Raw genomic sequence first — 16,834 nt, forward strand, 5'->3', positions numbered from 1 at the left:
CTATTTGACTCGCAAAATTCAGGCTAGCTTCCTCAGCATACCATTCCCGCATCATGTCCAATCGCACGCACAAGGACTTGAGACTGTTGGTCCGAGGTCTATAAAGGCAGTTCTAGCTCATGGTACTTTGGGCATCGTCATTCTAGACGTCCTTAAGTAAGACTTTGATCATGAGGACTAGAAAGCACAGCTGCATTCACGAAACTCACACCTTCACCCGGTCAGAGAATCGTCCAATACTATATAAGACCGCTGAATGAGCTTTGTCCATAGCGCCAGAGATTAGGAAATGAGTCTGTACTTGGCCACTTCTACATAAAAAGATTCTTCCATCTGCGCACACAATACTAGGACTGCGTGCCCTAACTTGTCGTCTCCTCATGAAAGTTAAATTCATTGGTATTGTCGTATCATAGCACTTTTCGTACCAGCATTTATATGTATAGGTCGCAGACCAGTCACCCTGGGCACACGCCTATCTGACTCCCCCTTCAATTGCCTGTACATTAAGGAAACTGGTCAGCCATGACGGGTCAAGGCTTGACCGATGCTCGAGACGAGCTGTATCTTTCCTTCGAATCCACCCTAGACGCTGGTTGGGTTAGGCGCCGCGAAGGGCTTGAAAAAGTCCGGGTCCGCTTCCAGTTCTTCTCGGATCTGTATCGTCAAGCAAAATACGTTAGCCAACCAAATAAAGTACACCAGCAACGCGCAACCTAATGCGCATTGCCCACGAAAGGGGGTTATAACGTACAATGTCCAGCCCACCGACCAGTTCACCATTAGTGTATAGTTGCGGGAAAGTAGGCCAGTCCGAGAAGGCTTTGAGGCCCTCACGAACGTCGCTATCAGCGAGAATGTTGAAGAACCTGCCGGCAGACACAGACCAAGTTAGCAAATACTGGTCTCGACAACTCTCTGTTCAGACAATGGCTCCGCATTTCTATGCGATGTACCAGAGATCTCGGTACACAGAAGTGAAGTGGCGATCAACACGTACCCATATTTGACTTGGTGCTCCCGCAAAATGCTGACCAACTGTCGACTAAACCCGCACTGAGGAGCGCTAGGTGTGCCTTTCATGAAAAGCATAACCGGTCTGCAAAGATGGTATGTCAGCCCACCACGGCCCCGAACCGGAAAAAAAAAAGAAACTCTTTTCCCAGCGTAGCGATATTGCACAAGATACACCCCCATCAAATGCGCAATCACGGTGACTCCACATGCTTCGTTGTGACTTACGCAGCTTTCACCAATTTGGCCAATCTCTCATTCAACTCTTCCTGCGACTCCTGGTTCGACGAGTACGCCGGGGCGGTGGGAGGATCCGAAGACGTGGGCGCATAGGAACTGAGATCTTTGGTCGCGGTGGGCGCGCCGTTGGGCTGCTGCGGAGTGGCTTGCAGAGGTGGAGGAATACTGGCCTGGCCACCGCCGCCGCTGCCAGTCCCGGCGTATTTCTCGACCGCGGCGCGAACCTTGCTCGCGTCGCTGCCGCTCACGGTCTCAAGGACCTTGCCACCCTTTTGCAACACGAGGAACGGCACGGCCGTCACATCGTACGACTCCGAAACGTCGGCTAGTTCTTCGGCGTTGATGGAGAGGAAGCGAAGGTCGGCGTCGGCCGGGTATGTGGAGGCAAGGGTGGTGAGGATGGTTCTCATCTGCGCACATGGCGCCGCCCAGGGTGTGTGGAAGTAGAGGACGAAGAGCGTGGATGGGGAGGCGGTCTTGATGATCTGCTCAAAGTCGGCTTCGGACCCGACCTCTGAGAGCGGTGCCATGGTGAGGGTTTTCTGATTCCGGGGCAGATGCGATTGCGGTCAGCGTGCGAAGATGGAGAGGAAGTCTTTGCCGGTCGTTCAACTCTACGACTGTGTAGTGGTGAAGCAATGCAGAAGTCGAGGTTCTGGAAACTTGAAGGTGACTGACTAATGATTGCCAAAGCCTCTGCCGGTGGCTTGTGGCTCGAGGTCACAGCCGTCACGCAGACTATGATTTTCTTGCCTCTCGCCCGGTTCCGATGACGCGATTCTCCGATTGACCGGCTAGGGGGCCACTAAGCTGTTTCTGGCTAGTCGCTCAGCCTCGTGACAAACCCCATGGAGAGTCGCCAAAGGGATGAGATGGGGATGTCTTGGGTATGTTACTATCCTTGGTGTCTGATCAGTGATTCCAGACAGTCAAAGAGTAGACAGATATAATGTTGACGATTTCCCCAGACTGCAATCACGAACAGGAGTCCAACCGCTATGCGCATCGCATTATCCAAGGATTGCAGGATAGTGAAGACATATATATGCAACCTCTGTTCGTAAAGCACTCTTCTGGAAGAATACTATTTCTCGACTTGACAGGGATAGCCCTCTGGGGCGAGGCTAAACTCCCTCGTTGTGCTATTTGCAGCGCTTGAGGCGTCACGATTGGTGTATCAGACGTTCCCTTATATGCCTCGGCAGTCCCCAAACAGACGAAGGACCCCTAGAAGCGCGCAGGACTTGCTTTAGCCTCCAAGATCCGTGCAGATCTCCCTGTCAGCCAGCACGTTCCCAGAAACAGGAAGAGGATAAAGAGTTTTCGTCCCATGTCGGCATGAGATCGCGACTAAGATTGGTCATATGGTCCAAATGTGAGGCGACTGCCTGGACCGACCTCTAAGCCAGACAAAATTGCTGCCACGTCCTCTAGCGTCCGCTCTTGAACAGGTTTTGATGGCGGAGTGGCAACGAGGGCATGGCTTCAGGTCTGGCAGGGGTAATGCGGCGCGACGAGCACAGAACAGCACTGCCCTCGGTAGAGTCGACGTATCAATCCTCGGGTCGCAATCAACGCCTCCATTCTCCACGGCCTCTCATGAAGGCCTCTATACCTCTCCACACCTCTTCAACAGTCTCTCTGTCCCTCCACCTCCTCGAAGCTCTTGTATCCTGATCCACATTGGCACCATGAGCTCTCTCATCCCATCGTTCCACAGCAAAGGTCTTGACGCTGCTTCCCCAACCTTTGACCTCTGCTGGAATTGGTAGGCCTTTCTCGCCAACGTAGATGCCTAGAACATGGCCGAACAGCTCTTGGGGTTCTCTCCACTTGTAGCCACGGAACTGCCATATCTGCCCGGTAGTGAAGACAGCGACCACTCGAGACCAGTAGTCGGGCTTAAACTGTTCGGGGGAGTCAACAAGGATGAATCGGTACGGCTTCTCGCTCAGAGAATGAAGCGTTCGAGTGATATGTAGGAGATTGGCAGTTGTCTGTGAGGACAATGTTGGGTGGTCAGGCGGCACGTAGAGACCGGTGTCCAGAAAGGTTTTGATGTTTGACATGCGTAGAAGCGACGATGCCGAGGGCGAGAGGAGAATAATGGGATCGGATCGTTTGGAGGAGACGGCCGAGTGTAACGGTTTGGATAGGCCTGCAGCTGGACGAGCTGTAAGGGCTGCAGTCTTCGACGGTTGACCGGGCCTCGCTGACGGAGCACCTTTGCGCCGGCCAAGAAAGGTCTCTGCATGCTTGCGCACGTGGGAGAAATCCTATAGGAATCAGCTCATGGACTTTCAAATTCAACCTTGGAACCTACCGTGGGTTTGATTCCTCTCAACACGGTGTTATGGTCGCCCATCTTTCGTTCGCCATTGTAGATGGCTTGAAGCCTGGCATCAATCACTTTGACGGGTCTTCCACCAACCGTCTGAGTGACGCCGATGCCCGAACCACCCACTGTAGGTACAGCCGCGCCACCAGCTACATCTGCAGCTCTGTTTGCGGCGTCTCCAACCGCGCCCGCGCCTTCAATGGGCTTGATATACTCCGACTCTTCTGACGCTCCTTCTAGCCAGGTGATCAAGTCCAGACGTTCGACGAAGACCAGATTTCGGATTTTTTGACCTTCCGGCAACTGCTTGTCGAGTTCGGCTGCGAGCGCAATGTACTCTGGGACAGTCACATCTTTATGCTGCCAGGCGAAGAATATACTACGCAGATCAACTTGAGCGGTGTCCGGGGTTGTAGATGTGAACCGTGTGGTCGTCTCTAGAGGGAGGCATTGCGGCGACGGATAGGTGAAGTAAAGATGTGTCGCTTCCACGAAGGAGTCCGTTCTGTTTGCCTCCGCCGTGTCTGGATCTGAGCTTTTGGTGAGGATGGGCGGTTTCGATGCTGCGATCGAGTCTCTCAGAAGCTGCAACACATCTGGCGTGGCCATCTCGTCAGGATTGCCCTCCCGAGGCAGAAAGGGTCAGAGATTGTATCTACCACATCCCATGCGGCGATCTGACTGAGGAATATCGGTGTGCGTTGGTGAGTTAACGTTGGACTTTTTATTTGTGCTCGCGACGCACTTGTAGTGGTATAAGGACAGGAAGGGCACTGGCAGGCGTTGTGTTTGGGCGGGAGGAGGTTGGGATCATCGTTTCTCCGACCCGGCTAGTTTACCATTTCTGGCTGCAGGCACCCAATTTGACACCCCTGCTGCCCTCTACTACAACTCTGTATATATTCTGTAGAGTCCACGCTGAGACCCATGGAGGTATGCGTTCCGTTAGCACGGCACTCTTTGTCTTTGAGCGCCAAACAATGATTGCAGTACTGTTCACCACAGCTTTTGCCCTCATCACGGTATCACGCGCTTGACCCAGTGTCAAGCCACAGGCCAGACCTGGATTTGCATGGCCATGGCACGATCATATCGCTTCAGCCTCAGCGGGAGGAGCCTACAATCTACAAGTTGACCATCATGTCCCAAGTGACAACCAGTGAGAGAACAGGACAATATTATTCGGTGGTATGTTCAGCTCCGCTTGAGCTCAGCTCTCTTTCCAACACAGTTATTCACATCCCCAATAGTCCCATGACTCAGGGGAATATTCTGTCTGCGCAGCATGACAAATGCAATTCAGCCCATATGCCTTCCTTCCTCCATGCTACTAATGATCCTCCGCTGGGGTATCTTTCCAATGCAAATGCTGAAGGGAGAGCATGCCGCTGAAGATGCTGATGATGAAAATGGCCAGCCACCCACCCCGTTTGACCACGCTATGCAGAACTCGAACATGACTGTATGAAGAAATGCTACGGTAAACCTCCGTAGCAAGATTTTGTGGCTTGCGGTCTTACCGCCAGCCGCATGTGGCCCGATTTGGTCGAACAAGATTCGAACTCGCACCATTAATAGACGAAATGCCGCTTTTGTACATCAGATCCGCGGCGAGATCTGTTCATCGTTTTTGAAGTGTGCGCTGGCTGATCGGAGCAGAATATTATACATTCACTTTTCCAGCATTTACTCGATCGGACAGCTCGGTTATGACCGTGTGTTCGATCGACTGATTGCACGATCAGGAGCAGGAGACATTGTGCGGTTGGAACCGATCAGATCGACTTCGTGATCTCGAAGGACAGCTGCATTTCTTGGGTCTCGGAGGAACTTTGGGACGGAATCCTGCGATCTAGTCAGACACGGTATCCTTTCGGCGGAAGGGACCACTTACGCTTGCCATGAGTTTGAACACAGCAGCCTGGGCAAGCTCGAACAGCTCCACGACTTCGTCAAGAGACTGTCGCATAGACTCGTCGTCAACATTGGTCCGGATCATCCTGCTATCAAGACGGTTCCGCAGCGAGTGATCGATGTTGAGCTCGGACGGTGCTCCTGACGCTAGGAACGAGTTGTAAAGACCTAGAGGCATTTAGTGGGTGGTTATTATACCGGGGAGTGTGCAATTCTTACCATAGGCGGCGGCCAAGGTCTCTCTGATAGCCTCCTGGCGCTCGAGCTTTCCTGACTTGTCCAATTGTTTGTAGTTGTTCGTAAAGTCGGCCACGTCGAAATAGAATTGCAGATTCTCTTCGCATAAGGATTGCCGCAGGAATTCTCTGAACAACAACCGGAGCGCAGCGTCCTGCAATATCACGTTCAATCGGCTGACATTTGAATCTCTGGCGACACGACCTTTGTCCCGAGTATCATGACTGTCTTCACTCTCCATGCTGGGCGGTCGGGCGATCCAGCCGCACACCCGCTGGCCTCTTTCGGTCACAGTGTAGATTGCGTGTTTCGTTGGCTGGAAGTAGGACGACATCGGGTTTAGGCGCACGTATGATCTATCCTCGACGACTGGCGTCATCAGTTGCCACTTGACAAACAACTCGGCAATCTCGTAGGTCTCTCTGCGATCGATCGTGGTGCAACAGTCCAGTAACCAGTCAGATGCACCTTTACCCGTAAAGGTGCTCTGGACGGTTTTGTCCAAGACCCTCCGCTCTCTGGCCATCTTGATACCGACGAGGCCGCTAGCATAGTCGGAAACTGAGTCTGAGTCGGATAAGGAGGTCGAGCTCTTCAAATTCGGGCCCTCGGCACCCATAAACCTCCGGAAGATGATCTCGATGGTTGCCCTATCCTGAATAAGCTTGTCTGTCTGGGGATCTCTCTCCAGAGCGACGATTTGCATCTGCGCCCGCCTGAGGAGAGGTTCGAGGTGGCGTGCGTTGATTCCATTCTTGCTGCAAAAGCGATGTAGAATCGCCAGCCCTTTGGGCGTCAGTTGCCAAACCCCTCCCTTGGCCGGGAAGATGGTGATGCTCCTGGATTCCGCTGATTCGATCAGCCTCGCATCTACAAAGCGCTGACAGACAGAACGAGCCATTTCCCTGGCCATGGAAAAGGTGGTGGTAGTAGTCGTGACGACCCATCTGGAGGGGTTGTTGGGATCAGGTATGCGATTCGACTGGGAGAACTTCAGGGACCCAAGGTTCGTAATGGCTTCCTCCGACAAGAACGTTTCCTCGACCCTGGAGAACCGCACCCGATGTGGCGTCAGAGGTAGACTGGTGATGAGGGTGGAAAACAAGTCATTGAAGTCTCGTGTGAAGGGTCTCTCGTCATCAGTCATGCGCAAGATCTTGGAGGACGTCTGATGCATCCTCCCATTGTTCTTGTCTGAGTTCGGCATTTGAGGCACCACAGTACTGTTCCTTGACTCTTGACTGGGCAAGGGAGATCCGCTTATTCGTCGCAATGGTGCCGGTCTGTGGAGTTCGGGTGAAGTAGGTGAACGTGGAAGGTCGGGTCGAACGATATCCGTCGAGGCGGGCTCCTTCGCCAGACTGCCTGTGGAAGTGGTAGACCGCAAACTTGGAGTAGGCGTTGTGCCTATGGCTGCCAAATTGGCAAAGGCGTGGGATGTCTTTTCTCTGGCAAGGGACGCAAGCGAGCGTCTGCTTCTGGCTTGCGTGATACTTGTCGAACTTGTATGGTGGTGGTGAGGCGGGCGAGAGGGTTCCGTAGGGCACAGGTTCGAGGGCGGAGGATGCTGTTCAACGGTGGCGGACAGGGTGATCGAGGTAGGTAAGTTGTAAGTCGGCGAAGTCATGGAGTCAACGACAAGCGCATCGTTTGACTCTGGCATGACTGGAAAGACTGATATTCATACGGGAAAGATCCTCAGGACTTGAATGGGCGCTGCGAGCATCGCAGAAGACTGGCGGTCGACACCTGGGACGGTAGCAGAAACGCAGACGGGGCGCAATCCACAATCAAGAGCCGGGATTGCTCACTGCACCACGAGACCACGAGGGTGTGGAGCACGTTAGGGCGCAGGTTATACCAGGCCCCGGGTCCACCGGCCCTGGCAAGGGTGCGAGAGTGGGTAAGGGTGTAATTCGAGAAGTTCGTCTCGGAGCCTTAGGTCGGTAGTGTCTTAGGCCAGGAGTTGCTGACAGGGCGGGGCCTGGGCAGATAGACTTAGACCGGACTTTTTGACGAGCCAGGCGGCGGCTCTGGGTTGACCGTATGATAAGAAATGATCTTCCACCGCTACGGGTATCAGAACGCCTCTACTGGGATAGCTGGTAGGCTTCCCTGGTTCAACCTTTTGCCTGGATTCTCTTGTAACAACTCTTCTTTTTGGTCAGGTCTCCACGCCTCGTAGGGCAGCTCTATGGCGCGATCTCGTCGGCCCGGCGGTCGCAGCGAACGAAACAGAGGATTCGGACGTTGGAGGATTCGGTCGTGCTAGGCAAAGATCATGCGAGGAGTAGGCAAGATTGAGAAGGAGGAAAACTGTTGGCCGGTTGGTTCAGTCCTGTACAAGATGGCAGAGAGGCTGGAAGGTGATCAACACCAAACAACAGCTTGTCTCAGCGGATGATCGATCGTGTGCTTATGGGATGCCAAGTACATAACTAAGATGATATGATGTCGTCAAACCAGATGATGTCGTCGTTACAAGTAAAAAGAGAAAAACGGAGCGCAGGTGAAAGTCGTGGTAAACTTGAAGGACGCTGCGCAGCGCAGAAGCAATCTGACGAATTGGGCATCACTAGTAGGTACGTACCTACTACTATTGGAGTTGGGGACTGACACTGTGACCCTGCAGTTTTTGGCAGTGACAGCTTGTGCCCCAGGGTCATGCTGGCAGGTGACATTATCGTTACTATTTTGTCCTCAATTACACTCACTACAAAGAATGTAGAAACTACCTACTTTATCTTGTTACTCACTTTGTACCTTACCCTTGACGCCTCCGTCGTCTAGACGCCTGCCCCCACCCAAGACTCGGTGCCGACATATAGTGCAACATGGCTCCAAATACCGTGGTTGACTCCTCATCCACTACTACGTATGTTCGTCAGAGCCTCATACTGCGAGGTACTAATCGCATCCACTCGTCGTTACATGGATCCTCCTCCGGGAGGTGTTTCAATGCACAAAGCCTAACCAGGGTGCCAGGTTGCAGAGCCCAACGCCTTTCACGAAGCGCACATGGTACGTACTCGGCACCATTAGCATGCTCCAGGGCTGCATTAGCGCTTTGTTGGTGTTCCAGGACAATCACGAGTCCGACTTTTCCTTCGCAACCGCCTAAAATGTCTATTCCCTTCTCTCCGGTTCGGGCGTGGGGGCGCAGTTTTGACGTCTCTCGGAAACACAGTGCCAGTGGGTGATTAGACTACCAGGGCGACTATTTCGCGGCCGAAGCATTGGCAGGAGGCCTGCGTCCGATATTGGAGGGAGGAACATGACATATTAGCTAACTTATTGCCACCATTTGCGGAGTATTGAAGTTTACTCCCGTACTAAGGGCTGTTATACAGAGCCCACCAGCCTTAGGAATGGGCAAGGAAAGAATTGGCGGAGGTGAATAGCTCTGCGGACGGTTCAATTGAAGGTCACTGCACGCCAATTTGATCGCTGATCCGCTCACCCACTACTCGATTCGCTATCGACCCCATGGTGAATACTCCGAACCTGTCAACGCTCACAGTAGAGTCACCTGCGCTTCGAGTAGTAGGGACTGAACACGACTAGTATCGCACGGCTGAGGTGAGGATTGTATAACCCGCACGGACAAAGACAGCGATCGAGATTCAGAGAGAGCACTCGGACGCATAGGAGAATTCATGCGACTCGCTGTTCATCGAAGCAGTCGACGTCGCTCAAACGTGGAAGGTGGTGCCGCCGTCGGTTTTCCCCAAGGTTGCTGGAGCCCTTGTTCCTGGGAGTCGAGATCAAGAGCCGGTGTACCTGAACGTGGAAAAGCATTATTCCGCATCATTGGTATTATTATTGAGGTTGTTTCTTCCTCCAGCCTCAATGTGCCACCCCGGCAGTACAAATCCGCAGGCAAGTCTTATCGAGGCGTGGCTACTAACCTACTTCTTGCGATACCGCACCTCGCTGATACATACCTCACTTAGTACGTGCTGCGCATTGGTGTTGTGGTCTCGGAAGCCCGGAGGCGATTGCACATATGACACAGGAGATAACACACTGCAAGTTGACTACGGGGAAAGTTCCCACTACCTGACACGCTGAAGACGAGTATGTCCCGTCCCAGATGCAAAAAAGGCAAGTGGAACAGTCACTCCCAAGAAGAAACAATGATTAGTGGGCTGGGTGCCGGTCACTTTCCGGTTCTCTAACAGTACTAGTACACGGACCCCCGGACCGGGATTGCGACCAGCTGGCCGGCGTTGATCGCGGTCAAGGGCGTCTTTCGAGAATCGAAGGAGGCACCACAATCCTCAATGTGAAATTCGAATGGAAGCCTGGGTGCGTAATCGGCTTCAGAATGAATCTCAATGAGGTCGTCGGAGGTGATGAAGCGACATATCTTAAGGAGAACGAGAGTACGCGGTATACCGGACGGAGGGAAGGAAACGACACCGCGAGGGTCAAGTCAATCGCCTTCCTATCTCAGAAGCACCTGCAATAATCACGCTCACCGACCGACCACTGTCTCGCCCCGCCAGACATGAAACGAACTAAAGTGACTAAAAAGCCTTCTCGAATCAAGCAGGCAGTGGGACACGGGTTGAGTCTAGCCCGTTTCTGTCTCGGCCAACCATTCACGGACGTGGCGCCGGGATGGTGGAGGAAGGCGCAAAGTCAAAAAGGGCAGTAGACTGGATACGAGTTAGCAGGGGACCCATATCCAGGAGTCCACGTGGAAGAGTGAATGGATGAAGTCAGGCTGGATCCCTGCCACGCAGCTAAAGAAAGACTGGCCAACTTGCAGGGGCCTGAAATGTTAGAAACTTGGGAGAACTCTCAAAGGGGCCAGCGTCAAGTCTCCAATTTCAACCCATGTAGTCTGTAGCAACCTCCGATGAGCGCTCAGGGGCCGGTGTGTTCTTCACCTTCGAGAAAGTTTCCAAGTTCCACAATGGAAGCAAGTTAATTTTCTGCCGCTCCACATGCTGGGCAAGCCTTGCAACTGCCGTTACACAGCGTCGTAACCGAGAAGAAATGTCACTTTGGCAGGTGCCACTGCAGTGTGAGCAGAAGAGGGCTTGGCATGCAGTGGCTACAAGATACTAGTACATGTATGATCTCAGATTGACGGCAGATTCCAGCAGACCAGGGCGCCGGGCAGATAGCCGGGTAACAAATGGCAAATTGAGGATGTGTTGTTAGACCGAGGATATTGCAGAAGTCTTCGTCCTAGTTGAACCAGTCAGTTCTTACCATTCTTGTCGGAAGTGCTTGTCGTATGTGTTGTTCACCTAGTTGTGCTGCGACCTGTTCACTGCATGATTAGCCCATCGTGTTGTTGCGACATTCCATTCGTGTCGCAGCCCGCCCCTACACCGGATCCGCCAATTTCTCTTTTCAGTGTCCAATCATTAGGGGGGCCGTTGCTCCCCTCACCGGGCAAATCCGCATTTCACATTTCAAGTTCCGCATCCGCCGCATCGAGTTTGTCGTTTCATCCCATTCTCCCATTGCATGATTTGCCTGGGCACGTACTATTCTGCAGGGAAGAATGGCGAGCAGCATGGCTTGGCCTTCCATCCTAGGTAGTACCTGCGTTATAGAGCCGGTTGCAAAGAGTACCTGAGGGTCACTCGGGTTTCTCCTCGTCGACCTCGCCGGCGGGTCACGAAGGGACGAAGTGATGAGAATACCACATACGAGCTCAGGAATCTGTCGGGGAGAGGGGCTGCTCAATCGATAATCGGAAAGATAGTGATGAGTGGGCCGGAACCGAAGGGTTGAGGTTGAGGGTGGCCCTTCGGCAAGTAAGTGAGCTTCCTCCGCCATTGGCGAATGGGTATACCTTACGACTGTCTCGATTCTTTCTCTAGACGTAGTACTACTGTAGTGCCATGCCGTGTTGTATGTAAGTCGTGACTCTCGCGCTCAAAACTAGATGCTACCTAGGTAGGATTGGGAGTAAATGTACTGTTTTAGGTATAGTGTACGTGAAGTACCTATCTACCTATCTACCTATCTAAGGTGCGTTCGTTAAGGAATACCTAAAAGAACGCAGCCGATGACGTGCCTGCCGCCTTTGTGCCTCAACTGATTGAAGGCAGGCACGACACAGTAGGGATGCTATCCAAACTAGCCGTATACACATCTTGACCCTTCTATCATTATCCTGTTCAATGTTCCGACCTCAACCTCTATTCTGTCCGGAGTGCAACGACCACCGCCCTCCAGATTCTCCTCATTCGGCACTTCTACTCCGGGAGCTGTTATTCCCCGATTCATCGCAGCCATCCTAGTCTGCTGTCAAAATGCATGTGTCAACCATGCACCGCGCTGCAAGCCCCGAACTTTTCTCCTACTGTGTACTACGCACCTCCACGAATCCACCCACGGCCGCACCTAAGCATGTCTTTCCTACTAGTCGAGCAACACGAGCCTGTGCCAACTCGCTGCCACAACGCCGTCGCCGACGCCGCCGCTGACGCCGCCACCCCGTCCCACCTCACGAGCAGAACGTATACCCAACTGCAACCCTGCCGCCAGACCCTGCCACGAACTCAACAAACGACAGCCATTATTCCCTAGCCCCCGATCTCTTCCCTGCCAACACGTGGCCGAGCTCATTCGTTATCTCGGATTTTACTTTGTGGCTGCCACGAGGCAATTTTCTACTAGCTGCTGTGTCTCTCGAGCTGCAGCCCACAGTCTAGGTATAGCCCACCAGGTCTTATACTAGTCCCACCCTCGAAACTTGTCACGTTCATCCACGATAGTACACGGGCTACTACGTAGCATCGAATCTATCTTCTTCACTAGCGCCACGGTTTCGGCCTCACGGATCAAGCACCAGCATCTTGAGGTGGTCTTGTCTGAGAGGAAAAAAACCTGTTCGTGGACATGATGTCCTTGGCTTTGGTCTGATGTGATGAAATTTCGGCAAAACTTGCAAGTGCGGTGATATCTCTGGTTCTCCTTGCTCTGAAAGAACAACTACTTGGTGCCTCCTCTTTCGGGTCACCTAGATGTTCTAAGCAGTCTTTGCTCGATACCGGCCCACGCACTTCAAGGTCGGCATTTCTACTCGGTGCACGTAACCAGTCTCCTCACTATATGTCTGAGGAGATGCCAGAAACCAACAAACCCCCACTTCGCCAAATCGAATGATTGCTCAACGATGCTTCTATAATGTAGAAGCTCGCGTTCATACGGGGCTGGGCTCGATTGTGTGCGAACGTCGGTGCTTCAATAAATAATTGAACCGCACAGATCACTGAAACGCCACGGGTCCTTCAACGGAACGTTCCTCCGCCGGCCTCAACCTTCCTGTCTTTGTTACTATCAGCCAGGACAGCTCGGCCATCCTGCAATCAAGGAGCTAGACTGATATTAGGTCTAGGCTGTGACCATCGATATCGCGGGAACCCTTAAACCCCCATCGTGGGCGTCCAGCTATTGGGAGGGAAGACCGAGGTTGAAATGGACAGTCCTTACTCTACAACCGCCAGACAACTTCGAAGTCTTGCCTGTAAAAGGTTACAAAGGATTGAACCTTGGCTTTATCGCCACACGGGCCGGCCAGGTTTACCCTTTGGACCTCTTTTTCTTTTGCCCGAGGACTGCAAAGCCATTGCCGGCCGCCGAGCCGCCTTTGACTTTTGCGGTTCGGCAAAACACTCCTTTTTACACTGAAAGTGGCCGGACCGAAGGGAATCGATTTGCATGTCACAATCGTGTCGGCATGAGTTACCGGCACATGGCCCAGTTGTATGGCGAAAATCCAGGTCCTACAGTTTATCATGTCTGGCAAAATACGTATCTGCATCTTTCAAGGCCGGCATGGTACACTCATTCATTGGGGATTGAAGTTCCGCGGAGGAACTTCTAACCTCTGGTCCCCACGGACACGGAGAAAGGTCCAGGGTGAGTTGCAGTATGATCAGGCGTGCAGCGAGCTTCTTGCAAGGCCGCCTAGCCAAACCACGACGGATCGGGGGAGCAGCCGCCTTCTCAGTCGAGGATATCAGCCTTTATTCGATCGAGCACAGCGACATTGAGAAGACCCTTTGGCGACAGCGCGTAGCCCACCAAGCTCTCACTGAAGGTGCCAATGGAAGTCACCGTACATCTTTCGGGAGGAAGCCCCCACAACTTGCATTGGAATTTAGGGCAGATTGACGAGAAATTGAACACCGGAAGTACATGTGTGTCTCCAGAAGCAGAACAGAAGGCAGACAATGTCTGTTGTTTGTAGACTCATTGCTTTCATGTATTAAGACCAACATCAACGTTGAGCATGGCACGTAGGCCTTCCCGGTTCCCTGCAATCCCAAATAATACACACACAAATGTGACCTTCATATCCCTCATAATGCTCCACGGTCGAATCCTCAGAGCAAGTTGGCTTTTTAAAGACGATCTCTCAGCGTACCGATTGGCAAGCTTGGTCCCGTCTGCTCTCACCATTCCACCGGGTCAGTCTTGACCTCGCCGCGATTCGTCTTCGGAACTGGGGCGGCTTCGATCTTGACGGGGCCCTTGCGCCATTTCTTGAGATAGCCGCTGCCATCCAGCCAAGGGGTGTCGAGGGTACGCTTCTGCTCGAAGCGGGCAATCTTGTCTTCCATCTGCATGGTCAGGCCGATGTCGTCCAGGCCCTCGACCAGACAATGCTTGCGGAACTCCTCGACGTCGAACCTGGCCAGTTCCTTGCCGTCCGCGTCACGAACGACCTGGTTCGGCAGGTCCACCTCGATCTCGCGGCCGGCGCGGGCTTCGTCTGCGATGCGCTCGAGCGCGGCCTGGTCCGGCATGGCGATGGGCAGCATGCCGTTCTTGAAGGTGTTGTTGAAGAAGATGTCGGCGTAGCTGGGAGCCAGGATGCATTTGATGCCAAAGTCCAGCAGCGCCCAGGGGGCGTGCTCACGCGAACTGCCGCAGCCGAAGTTGGGGCCGGTGACGACCAAGATCTTCGACCGGCGATACGGCTCCTGGTTGAGAATGAACGAGGGGTTCTCGCTGCCGTCCTCGTTGAACCGCAGGGGATGGAACAGAGCCGAGCCGAGCCCAGTGCGCTTGATGGTCTTGAGAAACTGCTTGGGAATGATGGCGTCCGTGTCCACGTTGGCCTTCTCCAGGGGTGCTGCAATGCCCTTGAGCACGGTGAATTTGGGCAGGCCGGCCGAAGTGCCGGCTCCCGTGGCAGAGGTGTGGTTCACATGCGGCCCAACATCGGCGGGGATATCGAGGATGCGGTCGAGCTCCTCCTCGGAATCGACGTCGGCAAATTCTGGCGCCACGTCAAGTTTGGGCGATCCCTTGGCTGGAGCGACGTTATCGGTGCCAGTGACCTTCCGCACATCGGCCAGCTTGCCAACAATGGCGGCGGCCGCGGCCATGGCTGGGGACATGAGATGCGTGCGACCCAGCGCACCTTGTCGGCCCTCGAAGTTTCGGTTTGATGTACTCGCACAGCGCTCCCGGGGAGATAGAATGTCTGGGTTCATACCCAAGCACATGGAGCAACCAGCCTCGCGCCATTCGAAGCCTGCGTCGACGAAGATCTGGTCGAGACCTTCCCGCTCGGCCTGGGCTTTGACGTTTCCCGAACCAGGCACGACCATGGCCCGCTTGATGTTGGGAGCGATTTTCTTACCCTGCACGATCTTGGCCGCGGCTCGGAGATCCTCGATTCTGGCATTCGTACAAGACCCGATGAAGATTTTGTCGACGGGAATATCTTCCATTTTCGTTCCAGGAGTCAAGCCCATGTACTCAAGAGCACGCTCGCAGCTGGCTTTCTTGTTTGGGTCTTCGAAATCATCTGGACTTGGGACGACACCGGTGATGGGTACAACATCTTGAGGCGACGTTCCCCACGACACCGTAGGCGTGATATCCTTTGCATCGATGAAAACATCAATGTCGTACTTGGCCCCGTCGTCGGATTTGAGGCTGTTCCAGTAGTTGATCGCCCTCTTCCACTCGTTGCTGTCGACTTTGGGCGCTAACGGTCGGCCTTTGAGGTAGTCGTAAGTGATTTGATCAGGAGCGATCATGCCGGCTCTGGCACCGCCCTCAATGGACATGTTGCATATTGACATACGAGCCTCCATGCTCAGCTCACGGATAGCTGAGCCGCAGAACTCGATGACTGCACCGGTTCCGCCAGCGGTTCCGATGACGCCAATTACATGTAGGATGATATCTTTGCTGGTGACCCCCGGAGCCAGCTTGCCTTCCACCTGCACCCGCATGTTCTTGCTCTTCTTGGTGATTAAGCATTGCGTGGCCAACACATGTTCAACCTCACTTGTGCCTATACCGAAGGCGAGGGCGCCAAAGGCTCCATGGGTAGAAGTATGGCTGTCACCACAGACCACAGTAGTGCCGGGCAGAGTGAAGCCTTGTTCGGGCCCAATGATGTGTACAATCCCCTGGTTCTGGTTTCCCAGGCCGAAATAGGTGAGTCCGAACTCTTTGACGTTATCCTCGAGGGTCATGCACTGTAATCGCGAGTCTTCCTCCTTAACGAAGTCGGCGACATTCTTGAAGTTTTTGCGGGGTGTGGTGGGCACGTTGTGGTCGGTAGTGGCGAGGGTGCAATCCGGTCGGCGCACTTTTCGGTTCGCATTCTTGAGGCCTTCGAAGGCTTGGGGAGAAGTCACCTCGTGCACGAGATGTCGATCTGTTGAATGTCAGGCGAGATTCACTTGCACAAGAGAGTGAGGGGGAACAAAGACGTACCGATATAGAGGAGAACAGTGCCATCTGGCTGTTGATTGACAATATGGTCTTGGAAGACCTTGTCGTACAGGGTTCTGGGCTGTGTGTCTGCTGAAGGCATCTTGAACAATGGAACCAGATCAACAAATCGACACAGAAAGGACTTGATGCGAGATGAATGAGACGAAGCACGACCGCAATCCCTCGAATCGAAGGACACAGGATATAAGCCAGACTGTGAAATGTGAGTGCGATGCCGACATCGGAATGGCTGGATGACTACAGCCTCTCTCTGATTGGTCAGTTGACTGTCTCGCCTCGCCTCCCCGCAATGGGAAAATTTGGGCTTATCAGCTTCTCTCAATTGACAACTGAGTCACCGCCATCACGCTTCCTATG

At 53.4% G+C, this 16,834-nt stretch overlaps 4 protein-coding genes across 4 annotated transcripts; all 4 read right to left on the bottom strand.

Annotated features, from left to right (window-relative positions):
* Positions 1–585: 585 nt before the first annotated feature.
* A1O1_03436 (uncharacterized protein) lies at positions 586–1,784 on the bottom strand (the record flags this gene model as incomplete). The annotated part of the gene is made up of 4 exons (XM_007724341.1): positions 586–657; positions 755–869; positions 1,001–1,099; positions 1,243–1,784. 4 exons carry the CDS (start codon positions 1,782–1,784, stop codon positions 586–588), a joined length of 828 nt encoding a protein of 275 aa, XP_007722531.1.
* A 1,041-nt stretch (positions 1,785–2,825) lies between these two features.
* A1O1_03437 (uncharacterized protein) lies at positions 2,826–4,201 on the bottom strand (the record flags this gene model as incomplete). The annotated part of the gene is made up of 2 exons (XM_007724342.1): positions 2,826–3,530; positions 3,578–4,201. The coding sequence occupies 2 exons, from the start codon at positions 4,199–4,201 to the stop codon at positions 2,826–2,828; spliced, it is 1,329 nt and encodes a 442-aa protein (XP_007722532.1).
* A 1,098-nt stretch (positions 4,202–5,299) lies between these two features.
* Positions 5,300–7,406, bottom strand: A1O1_03438 (uncharacterized protein; the record flags this gene model as incomplete). The annotated part of the gene is made up of 3 exons (XM_007724343.1): positions 5,300–5,437; positions 5,487–5,674; positions 5,726–7,406. 3 exons carry the CDS (start codon positions 7,404–7,406, stop codon positions 5,300–5,302), a joined length of 2,007 nt encoding a protein of 668 aa, XP_007722533.1.
* Positions 7,407–14,169: 6,763 nt separating this feature from the next.
* A1O1_03439 (3-isopropylmalate dehydratase) lies at positions 14,170–16,556 on the bottom strand (the record flags this gene model as incomplete). Its single annotated transcript, XM_007724344.1, has 2 exons — positions 14,170–16,397; positions 16,457–16,556. The coding sequence occupies 2 exons, from the start codon at positions 16,554–16,556 to the stop codon at positions 14,170–14,172; spliced, it is 2,328 nt and encodes a 775-aa protein (XP_007722534.1).
* Between the last annotated feature and the right edge of the window lie 278 nt (positions 16,557–16,834).

This window comes from Capronia coronata (genome assembly GCF_000585585.1).
Source record: "Capronia coronata CBS 617.96 chromosome Unknown acBCG-supercont1.3, whole genome shotgun sequence".
NCBI lineage: Eukaryota > Fungi > Ascomycota > Eurotiomycetes > Chaetothyriales > Herpotrichiellaceae > Capronia > Capronia coronata.